This window comes from Mucor mucedo (genome assembly GCF_025094135.1).
Source record: "Mucor mucedo strain NRRL 3635 chromosome Unknown EV154scaffold_100, whole genome shotgun sequence".
Classification (NCBI taxonomy): domain Eukaryota; kingdom Fungi; phylum Mucoromycota; class Mucoromycetes; order Mucorales; family Mucoraceae; genus Mucor; species Mucor mucedo.
In genome coordinates, this window is record NW_026252384.1 from 67,906 (window position 1) to 80,730 (window position 12,825).

Below are 12,825 nucleotides of genomic sequence, written 5' to 3' on the forward strand. Positions count from 1 at the left end.
AAAAAAAAAAAAAATAGAAAAAAAGCTTTTTTCTTCTTCTTTTTTTTTACTTTCCCTTTGCATTCAACATTTCACACATACATACATATTATGAAAGATCTTGGTAATAAAAGAAAATAAAAGAGGCTTGCATAAAAACACACAGTGTGGATCGAGAACTAATCTTTTTTTTGTGTGTGTGTATATATAGGAAAAGATGGCACAGAAGAACAACATCGAAACGCGACCCCACTTAAACTCTCAAAACGAGCGTTAATGATTGAAGAAAAATTAAAACGAAAGACGCAAGTGTCTCTTTTCGACACCGATGGGGATTTAAGTCGACACAACATCATTGAGGGTGGACGTCGTAAACGTACGGTCTCCATGGAAGAAGGAAAGAAAAAACCCACCAAAAAGACCAAGCTCGTAGCCCATGCCAAAGAAAAGCTTATGCCAACTCCTCGTCATGTCTTGGACAAGGCAAGGAACCAAGCCATCCTGTCTCGTGTACAGAAAATGGAAAGCTTGAAACAATGTCACGATGCTTCTATCAAGGAACTTTATCATTTGGAAATGTTTCAAAATATGTTGGATTATAACCCGTCTTCTTTTATCAATGATGTTCGCTACAACAAGGTAAAAAAAAAAAAAAAAGAGAGAGAGTAACCACTCTATATATATATAAAAAAAAAAAATGAACTCACATGGATTAGTACATGCAAGATTATGATTTATGGGAACACGTCAAACACCATACACGAGTTGACAATGGACTTTTAGATCTCGTCTCTAGCGTGATTTACGAATCTACGCATATACCCACCCACGCTACCACCACCACCGCTACTGGCACCACCGTAGCTGACACCATCACCCTTCATTCCGGCACAGGCTTACGTCGTCACAACCGACAATTTATCACGTTACAAGCCTATTTAGATTCCTTTGTGGCCGGTGAGGAAGGAGGGGAAGATATCACCCCACAACAACGTCAAGCTCTCATCGAAAAGGAACGCGGTATCCGACAACGACTTTGGAACCTACAACAACGAGGTGGGTTCTCCACCCATCTACAATCTTTGGCCCATCGTCGACCACAACAACCCACCGTCAAGACAGATTTTCACAAGGATGTGATGATACGACACATGCAGGCATCGTCGAAACTGATCCAACATCATGCCAAATACAAACGAAATGCAGCACGTAAATGTGCCAAGGCCGTTGAACGCTATTGGGAGAATATCAAGACGCGTGATGAACGCATGGAACGAGACGAACAAAAACGCTTAAAGAAGTTGGCTAAATGGACCGGACAACAGGTCAAGAAGAAATGGAAGATCGTCGAACGTGTGTGTGAAGCGAGGTTAAAGGAGGTGCAAAAGGAACAACAGGCAAAAGAAGGGAGAAGGCATTTGGAATTGATTTTGGAGCATTCAGAGCATATGTTGGGTGTTCGAAAAGACGAGCTGAGGCAGCACGATGAAGAGGATCGTACAGCGGATGAAGAGGACGACGACGAAGAGGATCATACAGCAGATGAAGAAGAGGATGAAAGAGATCACATCATTGATGAAGAGGACGACGATGACGACGATGACGATGAATTGAGAGAGCTCGAACAAGATCAGAATGTATCCGTACAAGATTTAATGAAGAAATATCAACGTATGCAATCCGAGACATCAGACCATACATCCTCTCCTTCCTCTTCCTCCTTGGAAGACGATGCTGAATTCTCCATGCTTTCCGATGATGATGAGGATGTCGTGATGGAAGAGGATGGACAAAGTGAAGATGATGATACTGAATTAAACGCCTTGAATGAAGAAGCCAATTTATCCGTTGAAGAACTCTTATTGAAATACAAGACGGATACAACCCACATGGATGATGAACGCACCGTCACGGATTACGGATCTTCCTCACCTATCGCCGATGATGCTGTCACCGAACACGAGGTACCTGCCATGAACAACAGTAAAATTCATACCAGGATACCTTTCTTGTTACGTGGTACATTACGTGAATATCAACATGTAGGGTTGGATTGGTTGGCTAGTTTATATAATAACGGATTAAATGGTATCTTGGCAGATGAGATGGGTTTAGGCAAGACGATCCAAACGATTGCGTTGTTAGCGTATCTTGCTTGTGAAAAGGGTGTATGGGGACCTCATTTGATTGTGGTACCCACCAGTGTCATTTTGAATTGGGAAATGGAGCTCAAGAAATGGTTACCAGGGTTTAAGATCATGACCTATTATGGTACCCCCAAGGAACGTAAAGAGAAACGATGGGGATGGTCCAAGGAAAATGCCTTTCATGTGTGTATCACCTCCTATCAACTGGTATTGCAAGATCAAAACGCATTTCGACGCAAGCAATGGCAATACCTGATTCTGGATGAAGCGCATCATATCAAGAACTTTCGATCCCAAAGGTGGCAAGTGTTATTGAACTTTAATTCAAAGCGAAGGCTCTTGTTGACAGGTACACCTTTACAGAATAATCTGATGGAGCTTTGGTCTTTACTGTATTTCTTGATGCCGAACGGTGTATCGCAAGATATGCCTATTGGCTTTGCAAACCTCAAGGAGTTCCAGGAATGGTTCTCCAACCCTGTGGATCGTATGATTGAAAACGGACATGGAGGAGAAAAGAGTGAAGAGTCTCGCGCCGCCATTCGTAAATTGCATACGGTTTTACGGCCTTACCTCTTGCGTCGATTAAAAGCAGACGTGGAGAAACAAATGCCAGAGAAACACGAGCATATTGTCTATTGTCGACTTTCGAAGCGTCAACGGTACCTCTATGATGATTTCATGGGTCGTGGTAAAACAAAGGAGACATTGGCCAGTGGTAATTTTCTCAGCATCATTAATTGTCTCATGCAATTACGAAAAGTGTGTAATCATCCGGATCTATTTGAGGAACGACCGATTTTAACAAGTTTTGGGATGCATGATGAAGTGTATTATGTAGGTCAACAGATCGAACAGAAAACACGCATACAACCGGATGTGATGAAGAAGGTGGATCTGGGCTTTTTAAATTTGGTCTTTCTGGATGAAGCGCATCAGCGCGTGCAAAGTGAGGGAGTGGCGCAAGACACGATGCGATTAGAGGCTACAACCGAGATGCTTAAAACCATAGCTCGACATCAGAAACGTATCACGTTGGCAGAATCTCGTGGAGTCACTCATCGAGACTATCATGACCTCAAGAAATATGCAAAGTATCGAGAAATGCAAATGCACATTCATGCTGTGAATAGATGGAAAATGATTCACTATGTAAATGGCTTTCGATGTGCAAGAAAACCCATGTACGACGCCAATCTTGTTTCCATGTTGCAAACACCAAAGAAGAACCATCATCCTAGGGTCGTTGTCTTTTCGTACAAGCAACGTTTAGAGGCGAATTTAGCCATGATGAATCAAGTGGGTTGTATTACACCTAAAGTGGTGGTCATGGTGGCGACGGGCAGAACAAATGGTTCCAAATGGGGGAAAGTGGATGTACCGGAATTCATAAGAGAAGCGATGGATGTGGAAAACGACATCTTTCATCCTATTCGGTCTAGACTATCGATTGCGTTCCCGGATAAACGTCTTTTGCAATACGATTGTGGTAAATTGCAAAAGCTAGATAGACTGTTACGAGAATTAGCTAGCGGAGGTCATCGTGCTTTGATTTTCACACAAATGACTCGGGTACTGGATGTATTGGAGACCTTTCTCAATATGCATGGACATCGCTATCTGCGACTGGATGGAGCTACCAAAGTAGAGCAACGACAGATGATGACGGAACATTTCAATAACGATAAACGTATTCTGTGTTTTATTCTTTCAACACGTAGTGGAGGATTGGGTATTAATCTCACGGGAGCTGATACGGTGATCTTTTATGATTCCGATTGGAACCCATCGATGGATAAACAATGTCAAGATAGAGCGCATCGTATTGGACAAACCAGAGATGTCCATATTTATCGATTTGTGACCGAGTTCACCATTGAAGAAAATATCTTTAAAAAAGCCAATCAGAAACGTATGCTGGATAATGTGATTATTCAAGAAGGCGATTTTACAGATGATTATTTCACCAAGAAGAATACGGATGCGTGGTGGAAGGAATTACCAGAGGTAACGGGAGAAGAATATGAACGAGCGTTATTGGAAGCGGAAGATGATGAGAATGATGCAGCGGCAGCTATTGCGGCACGGAAAGAAATGAATATGGATCATCATGAATTCCAAGAGGAGGAAGAAGAGAAGGAAGAAATGGATAGAAATGGTAATGAACCTCGTTGTCAAGGAGTAGGCGAGGAGGAGGAGGAGGAGGAAGGGAATACACCAATCGTAAGTGACACTGAAGAGGCTGCTGTATCAGATATGCAATCGGGAGTAGGACATGTGGATAACTACATGTTACAGTTTTGGTCGAGTCAAATGTTGGGAATAGATCTTGGATTTGGACCTGCTGTATAAAATAATAAAGTGTCCGCGCACACTGGACTTTTAACCTAATTAGGACATGTTTTGTGCATTAATTAAAGGGCATGCTTTTTTTATGCCTTTTTTAAAAAAAAAAAATCAAAAAGTTTAAAATTACTAAAACATGAATGCATGGGTATCGCAATGTACTACTTTTCTGTCATTCAAACACGCCTGGAAATAGTAACTCTACATGCACTTTTTTTATTCTTTTCTTTTTTTTTATCTATGGGAGATGATGACGGGGGAAACGTACACAACAATCATCATCATCATAGATACATCATACATCTATAAAAAAAAAAAGGTGGCGTTTTTCTTTTGCGCTGTATCAATTTTATTTAGAAACACCGTGTTTCCAATGTAGATGTGATTATAAAAAAAACTTTTGCCGGGGCGTAAAAATAAAAAAAAAAAACTTTTTTTTTTTTAGTTGCTGATCATTTATTATCATGTACTACTCCCCCCACAGAAAAAAAAAAGTATATAAATACCATGGCAAAGGTTTCATTTCCCTCCCCCATCTTCTTTTTCTTCTTTTTCTTTCTTTTCTTCTATCCCATATTAAAATAATAAAATTAAAATAAATCAATAAAAAAAAAAAAAAAAGAAAATATTATGCCTTCCGAAAAATTCAGAATTACCACCAATGGACAATCGTTACGTAATCCTAACAATGGGTTTTTTGGTAATAAAACGCATTCTTTTTTTATTATGGAACTAGTTGACTAAATACATCTTTTATAGGCATGACTCTTTCAGCCAACATGACACTCGACGAAAGGTAAAATACAAGCACTATCTTTGATGCGATGAAATAAAACTAACCCAAAGTTTGTCATAAAATAGTAGCGATACATCAGCTCATAATGACAGACGATCTGCTCATAACGCTCTGGAACGACAACGCCGAGAGCATTTGAACGTTAAATTCCAACAGTTGGCACACGCATTACCTGCGCTCTCCACGGTGCGTCGACCTAGCAAAACTATGATTGTAGCCAAATCACTCGAGTTTGGTAAATACCTTTTTTAATACATCATACAATAATACCATGCATTGTGCCCTAACATTCCCCCTTTTCAATATATATATATAGTCTCGTCTAGCTTGAAGCGAGAATCGACATTCATGACAGAAATCCAAAAGCTGCGCGTAGAGAATGAAAAGCTACGAAAGCAAGCAGAAGCCAACTCGATACAGTTAAAGAAGCAAATGGAGGAAGACGAGACCAACAAGAATAAGAAGAGAAAGGCCAGTGTAGATATACAAAATCAGCAAGAGATTTCGCCACCATGCACGCCTGAAAAGAAGCGAAAGAAGATGACGATGGTGAAACAAACCAAGTCACCACTTGCAGTGAAAAGAGAAGAAAGCAACATATTATTATCATCCACCACAACAGCAACCACATCACCATGGACACCTGTCCTTGACACTACATTGAATTCATACCCATCTTCATCCCCACCTAATTATTTTGATACAACTTATACCACATCCCCCACAAGTCAAAATATGCTTTATATGACACCTCAGCATGTCGATCTTTATGAAAATAACATGTCGGTTTATCACAACATGATGAATCCCATGTTACTCTCTCCTTACTTTGTCCCTACAAGCGACAACACTACAGAAGGTAATAATCATAAAAAAAAAAAAAGCCTCTTTTTTTATTTTTTTATATATGTTTACAATACGATTTTCTAATCTCTCTCTTTTTATTTTTAATAATAGCAGCCTGTTACTACCAAAATCAAACTGATAACTTTTACTTGTCTTCCTAATTCTCTTTTACATGCTTTTTTTTTTTATTGTTTGTTTTGTTTATAAAATTACTGGTAACATTATTCTCAACTCAAACATGTATTACTTTCCATTGTATATAATAAATATATATATATTTTTCTTTAAAAATGACTTGACCCCCCCCCCCTTCTTTTTTTTTTCACCCACCCCTTAAAATAATTTTTTTTGTGTAATCTTCTTTCTATTTTTTTTCACCCTGTTTGCAGGCAAAAATTCCGATCGATCGAGAAACAATGAATTTTTTTTTTTTTTTTTTGTGAATTTGACGGTTGTAAAAGTGTTGCGTGGGGGGGGGAGAAAGAAATAATGACAATTAATTGTTGCTAAGCGGATAACATCATTCTCTTTGGTGTTACAGTTTCAAAATAATAGAAAACAAAGATTTCTGCAAATATCATCGATTCCTTAGCGTCAGGACGATCTTTGGAACCCACTCTAAACTTTTTTTGATTGTCCGGTCCTCACCCAAAAAACCAAATTATACTAATTTAGAAAATTACAAACAAGCACACTTTTACCATGCTTTTTTTTTTGGGATTAAGTCCGCGCAAGTAAAAGCAATCAAATCAATCTTTTGTTGAACCCAATTTGTGGGGGGGCGGGATATATACTTTTTTTTTTTTTTTTAATTTCGCAAAATGAATGAAAAAAAAAGAATACATGTATTTTGGTTCACTTTGGCCGTGCACAACCCATATTTAGAAATTTATTGTGTGATTGTACACAATATTTTCCAACCCTGTTGACTTTTTTTTTTCCGCCTCAGGGCCCTCTCTCTTTTTTTTTTTTTACAAGTGCGCGGGTCGGGGTTTGGAAACAGCAAAAAGAACCCTTTTGGCTTACCCACCTTTGCGGCGCGCGCGGATTTATCACTCTTTCATTATCACTTTTCAAAATGTCGCGGATTTACCTTTTAATCATTGTAAAATTTGTCGCGGATTTACCCTTCCCTTTATTATCGTTTATTAATTAATCTGTGTTTCTTTGTCATTCCTCCCTCCCCCCCCCCTTTTTTTTTTATTATTATCCATAGAAAAAAAAAAAAAATAGAGATTCGGCATTTTCACAGTTTTGGAAAAGTCTTTATTCTTTTGTACAACACTTCTATTTTAAAAAAAAAAAAAAAAAAGAAAAGAAAAAAGGGCTTCTAACCAGATTTTCCTAAAAAGAAAAAAAAAAGTTTCGTGTTGGTAAAATGGATACGCGTGGCTTTTCCTTTTTTCACAACTTAACGCGAAACTTTTTTTTTTTTTCTTCATAAAGTAATTTCTTCTTTATTTGTTGGCTTTCTCTTTTTTTTTTTTTTTTGCATGAATAAGATGAGTTTTTCCCAGTGAGCATTCATCCCCCATCATGTGATTGTTACAAAGAAAAAAGCAGTTACGGGATGAAACACGCATCCTAAGAAAAAAACAAAATAAAAAAAAAAAGAGACAACCAATGAAAACGAATCGGGGATTGAAATCAACCCAAGGCGAACAAATATACCCGGCACACGAGAGGGGAAACCTGTTCGTACCCCCTCTCTCCTTTCGCAATGGTAAAGTATACAACTATTTTGGATGAGGGACTGTGCATGATGAAAATAGAGAAATTCCTATCACAACAACAACTATACACATACAAAAAAAAAAAAAAGAGCGTGTGGGGGATGGATGGATGGATGGACGGATGGACGGATGGATGTGATGGGATTGATTGAAAAAAAAAAATATTAACATAAGACATGGTAGGTCAACATTCCTAAGACCCGTAACACCTACTGTAAGGGTTCCAAGTGCAGAAAGCACACACCCCACAAGGTCACTCAATACAAGGCTGGTAAGGCTTCTCTCTTCGCTCAAGGTAAGAGACGTTATGACCGTAAGCAAGCCGGTTATGGTGGTCAAACCAAGCCCGTCTTCCACAAGAAGGCCAAGACTACCAAGAAGATTGTCCTCCGTCTCGAGTGTACTGGTAAAGTTATATCCCTACTCACTTGGAAAGCATTCTTGTTCATTCATTTTAACTTTTTTTATTTATTATTATTATTAGCCTGTAAGTACAAGATGCAACTCGCCATCAAGAGATGTAAGCACTTCGAGTTGGGTGGTGACAAGAAGACCAAGGGTGCTGCTCTTGTTTTCTAAGCGTGTCGTTACTTCACTTTTTTTTTTATATATATATGCAATCACTTTTGCACTTCATTAAAAAAAAAAAATTTACATTCATGTCTTGTAATAAATGTCTTTCTTTTTTTTTTTAAATGTAATATATGATTATTATTTATGCATTTACCTGGTGTGGCTTATCCCTATTTTTCTTTTTTCTTTTTTAAAAATTTATATATATTTGAACCTGAGTTTTCTTGTTTTTTTTTGTTTTTTGGCAGCTCTTTTATATCAATGGATTTAGAGGAACAGAAGGCACGTTTAGTAGACACTGAGGTATATGCGAAAAAGACATCACATACACACACACAAAAAAAAGCTCACAAACCCTCATAGACCCCTGATAAAAAGTTGACAAATAAAGAAGCCAAGAAACGTAAAATGGCAGACATGTTGGAAAACCCTCATTATCTTGCTGCCAAACAACGTGAAATTCCTCCCGAGAAGAGACTACGTCGTAGAAAAGACGGCGATTTTAGAGACGTCGACGATATGCATACGGCCAATTACTACTTTGAAGACGGTAAAAAAAAAAAAAAAAAAAAAGAAACACACCATGCATGTTCTTAATTAACATGAAATATTAGAAATGCGAAAAGTGAAGCCGTATTACTTTGAATACAAGTCGTTTGCCAAGGGCCGTTGGTTTGGTAGAACCATTCTGGAAGTGTTTTCCTCTGAATTCCGCGATCGCAGTATTGATTATTATGTAATGGGCTCTCCCCTCCTTTTTTTTCCCTCTTTAATATATATGTACATGTGCTAACTACCTTATGGTAGCGGTATGCGATTGAAAGAGGCTTATTGACAGTGAATGACAAGCAAGTGACGGTAGAGTACCTGATTAAAAATGGAGATACGATCGGCCACAAGATTCATCGCCATGAGCCTCCATGCACCGATCAAGCCATCAAGATTGTGCATGAGGATCAGGATTTATTTGTGATTGATAAACCGGGAGGTATCCCCGTTCATCCTGCGGGAAGATACCGACATAATTCCATCATTCATGTCCTCAAGAAAGAACTGAATATTCCTCGCTTATTCCGTAAGTATTCGATTCCACCCTCCTTTTTTTTTTGTATGTAGTTGGCATAACAATAGGGGTTCTTAGCTTGTAATAGGTTGGATTTGCCTACATCGGGTTTAATGTTGATTGCAAGAAATTCCTCACGCGCACAAAAGATTGAACGGGAAATGTCGTCTGGGCAGATCCAAAAGGAATACATTTGTCGAGTGGACGGTCGATTCCCAGAGTAAGCTAAACCCCATTTCTTGAAGAAGAAGAAGAAAAACTGACCGTTTGAAAATTCAAAAAAAAAAAAAGTGGGGAGATTGTGTGTGACGCACCTATTAAATGCATCTCGCATAAAATGTCTGTCAATTACGTGCATGAGGATGGCAAGTCGTCTGTGACGAAATTCGAGCGATTGAGTTATAATGGCAAGACGAGTACGGTGCGTTGTAAACCCATGACGGGAAGAACACATCAGATTCGAGTGCATTTGCGGTACCTGGGGTATCCTATTTCCAATGATCCGTTGTATGGACATGGCACGTCTTGGTCGCCCTTTATTCGACCTGGTGAAAGAATGGAGGAAAAAGATGCGAGATTATTGGTGGATAAATTGTTTGAGTATTCACCCATGGAAGATTGGGATGAGCCTGAACCGCCTACGATGAAATTTGACGATGTGGAGGATGATACCAAATGCTCCGAGTGCAGTTGTTCCTTGATCTTGGGGAAAAACTATGATCAATTATGTATTTATTTACACGCTTGGCGATACAAGACAAAAGATTGGGAGTACGAGACTGAACTTCCGTTTTGGGCAAAAGAAGATTTTGATGATGCCAATGCGCCTCTCAAATATAAAAATACGCTGGCTTCAGAGTAAACATAGAAATGTATTTTTTTTTTTTGTATTGTTTTTTTCTCTTTTATTTTTCTTTTTTTTTTTTTAATTAAATCACGATTCAGCAAGCGTCATCTTTTTCTCCATGTCTTGTACTAATCCTTCATTCACCATGGTGGAAGACGGTACCGGTGCTGTTACTGGTACTGGATGCTGTACGACTTGATGATGGTATTGAAGCATACTTGGGTCTGGATAATAATGAGACGAAGGGGCAATACCCAACATGGTCTCTGGCGTGATCGGCATCATGGGTCTCACAGAGAAACTAGGCATCGGTTGAAAATCCCGTGTAGGTCGAATCATTCTTTTACGAGCAGTTTGATTCTTTAATTTCTTTTGCGCAGGTGAATCAGCAAAACGTACTTGTAAAGGTGCAGACGAGCCTTCAATGCTATGTCCATTAAATCGGTCAATGATGGCTGAAGCTGCCTCACGATCTGTCAATCTTTTATTTTTCCAACATTAGTATTCTCTACTTCTTGCTTTTTTTTTTTTGTTATCATTATTTCTCTCTTACCGTGCAAACCCGACACCGCGACTCATACCGGATTGTGGATCACGTAAAATTCGGTTGGAGATTGTTTGGTATGGATGGAATAACTCTTCTAGTTTCTATATACGGCAAAAAAAAAAAAAAAAAGAGATAGGTTAAGCTCCCAACGTATGGTTGTGATATTTTGTTATTATTGCTTACCTGTTCAGAGGTATCCAAAGGTAAATTAGAAATATAGATATTGGTAGATGTCTCATCCTGAAGATGTCTCAAACGAGAACTGAACGATTCCTAGACGCAAAAAAAAAAAAAAAAAAAAAAAAAAAAAAATCAGCCTGTGATAACATAAGAGAGAGAGAGAGAGAAGCGTGTAATTTACACCTACTTGTCCGACTCTTGCAAAGGAAGCTTGAAGACCAGCTTTATTTAAACCGTCAATGGCATCTTCGGATTCTTGTTCATTGTCAAACATTGCAAAACCATAGCCTTTGCACTCACCCGACTTTTGGTCGATAATGGCTTTTGATGAAGCAACACTACCGTAACTAATTAATTAAAATAGAGTTAGTGAAAAAAAGAAAAAGATATATATATGTACATATAATAAAAAAAAAAAAGCTCTTTCTTTACACTTGGCACATTTCCAAAAATGATTCATCAGTAGTGGAAGTGGATAAGCCGCGCACATAGATATTATGAGTGTGAAATGAGTTTAATTCGAGTTCGAGTTGTTGTTGTAATTGTAATTGTTGTTGATGATGAATTTCTTGCTGAGTATGTTGTTGTTGTTGTTGTTGCTGATGATGTCTCTTATTTCTATGGTCTGTAGTGATAATATAAGGACCGGGAAGATATTGATGAGGAGGAGAACCGGGTATAGATGATGTACCGGTCAAGACAGGAGAGGAGATATGAAGAGGAGGAAAAGGCTGTGAATGAGGAAGCATGTATGCATGAGTAGGAGGAGATAAAGCGATGCCTTGTTGGTATCCAAAACTGGGGCTGAAAGGTGGACTGGTGGGATTAATAGGTGGTGATTGAGGGTGTAATGCAGGTGAGCCAGGATAGCTTTGATAACCGTTGGAATAGTCTGGATAATACTGAACAGAAAATTGAGGGCTTAAAGGATATACATAGGCGTAATTAACTGACGATTCACCCGTCACTTCGTATCCATTGCTATCGATATAATAAGGTGGATAAGAAGGTGAAGTAGGTACATGTTGTAAAGGTGGCGTTGACTGCTTCTCCTTCTTTTTACCATCTGGTGTCCCAACATGACTCGTTCCTTCTAAACTCGTCATCTATTTTATATATATTATAAAAAAAAACAAAAAAAAAGGGGGGTGGGAGGAGAGAATAATAATAAAAAATAAAAAAAAATCCCAACTTTGTATGGATGACCCAACCAAACAGCGTCATCAGTTGGTTTTGTCACACTTTTAGATGATTCCCCGCTATAAACATAAGGTAGCTTACCTCGTTTCTTCTTTTTAAAAAGTAACAAACTCTTGCAAAAATTAAAAATTGTCGGTTGTTGAATCACGCTTTCTTTTCATTGAATGATTAAAAGAGAACATGCTTTTTGTTATTTTCAAAAAAAAAAAAAAAAAAAAGAGAGAGACATGATGACACGTGGTCACACAAGATCAACTTGGCCTTTGGTTGTTTGCGTTTTTACTGCATAAATATCTCTCTCTCTCTCTTCGTGTCCTCCTCAGGGGCGATCTCCATGGTTACCTTGTGTACCTGTCCACTAATTTTTTTTTTATCAATACGGTCGTCTATCGCGAGGACAAATAACTCATGTCGGTCATGAAACCCTGCTTTCATTCACATCAATGTCTAATTGAGTCACAAAAGACGTGAAATAAAAAAAAAGTGATGCATCTTTTTTTCAAAAACACACACAATGGATGTTAATTCTAGTGACAAAATAAACAATTGAAACTATAGATAAAAGATA

The 12,825-nt window shown here is 38.3% G+C and overlaps 5 protein-coding genes across 5 annotated transcripts; 4 read left to right on the top strand and 1 right to left on the bottom strand.

The window, feature by feature from the left end:
- The first annotated feature begins 14 nt into the window (after nt 1-14).
- On the top strand, nt 15-4,553 carry EV154DRAFT_520127 (SNF2 family N-terminal domain-containing protein). The gene is made up of 3 exons (XM_051602792.1): nt 15-103; nt 191-618; nt 696-4,553. The coding sequence occupies exons 1-3, from the start codon at nt 91-93 to the stop codon at nt 4,476-4,478; spliced, it is 4,224 nt and encodes a 1,407-aa protein (XP_051454127.1). The 5' UTR covers nt 15-90; the 3' UTR covers nt 4,479-4,553.
- A 549-nt stretch (nt 4,554-5,102) lies between these two features.
- Nucleotides 5,103-6,198, top strand: EV154DRAFT_426974 (uncharacterized protein; the record flags this gene model as incomplete). Its single annotated transcript, XM_051596331.1, has 4 exons — nt 5,103-5,172; nt 5,232-5,268; nt 5,334-5,503; nt 5,585-6,198. 4 exons carry the CDS (start codon nt 5,103-5,105, stop codon nt 6,196-6,198), a joined length of 891 nt encoding a protein of 296 aa, XP_051454128.1.
- Nucleotides 6,199-7,834: 1,636 nt separating this feature from the next.
- On the top strand, nt 7,835-8,426 carry EV154DRAFT_484802 (zinc-binding ribosomal protein; the record flags this gene model as incomplete). The annotated part of the gene is made up of 3 exons (XM_051598689.1): nt 7,835-7,837; nt 8,031-8,253; nt 8,332-8,426. The coding sequence occupies 3 exons, from the start codon at nt 7,835-7,837 to the stop codon at nt 8,424-8,426; spliced, it is 321 nt and encodes a 106-aa protein (XP_051454129.1).
- A 213-nt stretch (nt 8,427-8,639) lies between these two features.
- On the top strand, nt 8,640-10,439 carry EV154DRAFT_520136 (DRAP deaminase). The gene is made up of 6 exons (XM_051602793.1): nt 8,640-8,723; nt 8,784-8,970; nt 9,035-9,156; nt 9,228-9,495; nt 9,562-9,703; nt 9,775-10,439. The coding sequence occupies exons 1-6, from the start codon at nt 8,682-8,684 to the stop codon at nt 10,343-10,345; spliced, it is 1,332 nt and encodes a 443-aa protein (XP_051454130.1). The 5' UTR covers nt 8,640-8,681; the 3' UTR covers nt 10,346-10,439.
- EV154DRAFT_520141 (uncharacterized protein) lies at nt 10,361-12,399 on the bottom strand. Its single transcript, XM_051602794.1, has 6 exons — nt 12,339-12,399; nt 11,490-12,248; nt 11,245-11,404; nt 11,061-11,150; nt 10,884-10,978; nt 10,361-10,811 (listed from the first exon to the last, which is right to left on the bottom strand). Exons 2-6 carry the CDS (start codon nt 12,161-12,163, stop codon nt 10,418-10,420), a joined length of 1,413 nt encoding a protein of 470 aa, XP_051454131.1. The 5' UTR covers nt 12,164-12,248; nt 12,339-12,399; the 3' UTR covers nt 10,361-10,417.
- Between the last annotated feature and the right edge of the window lie 426 nt (nt 12,400-12,825).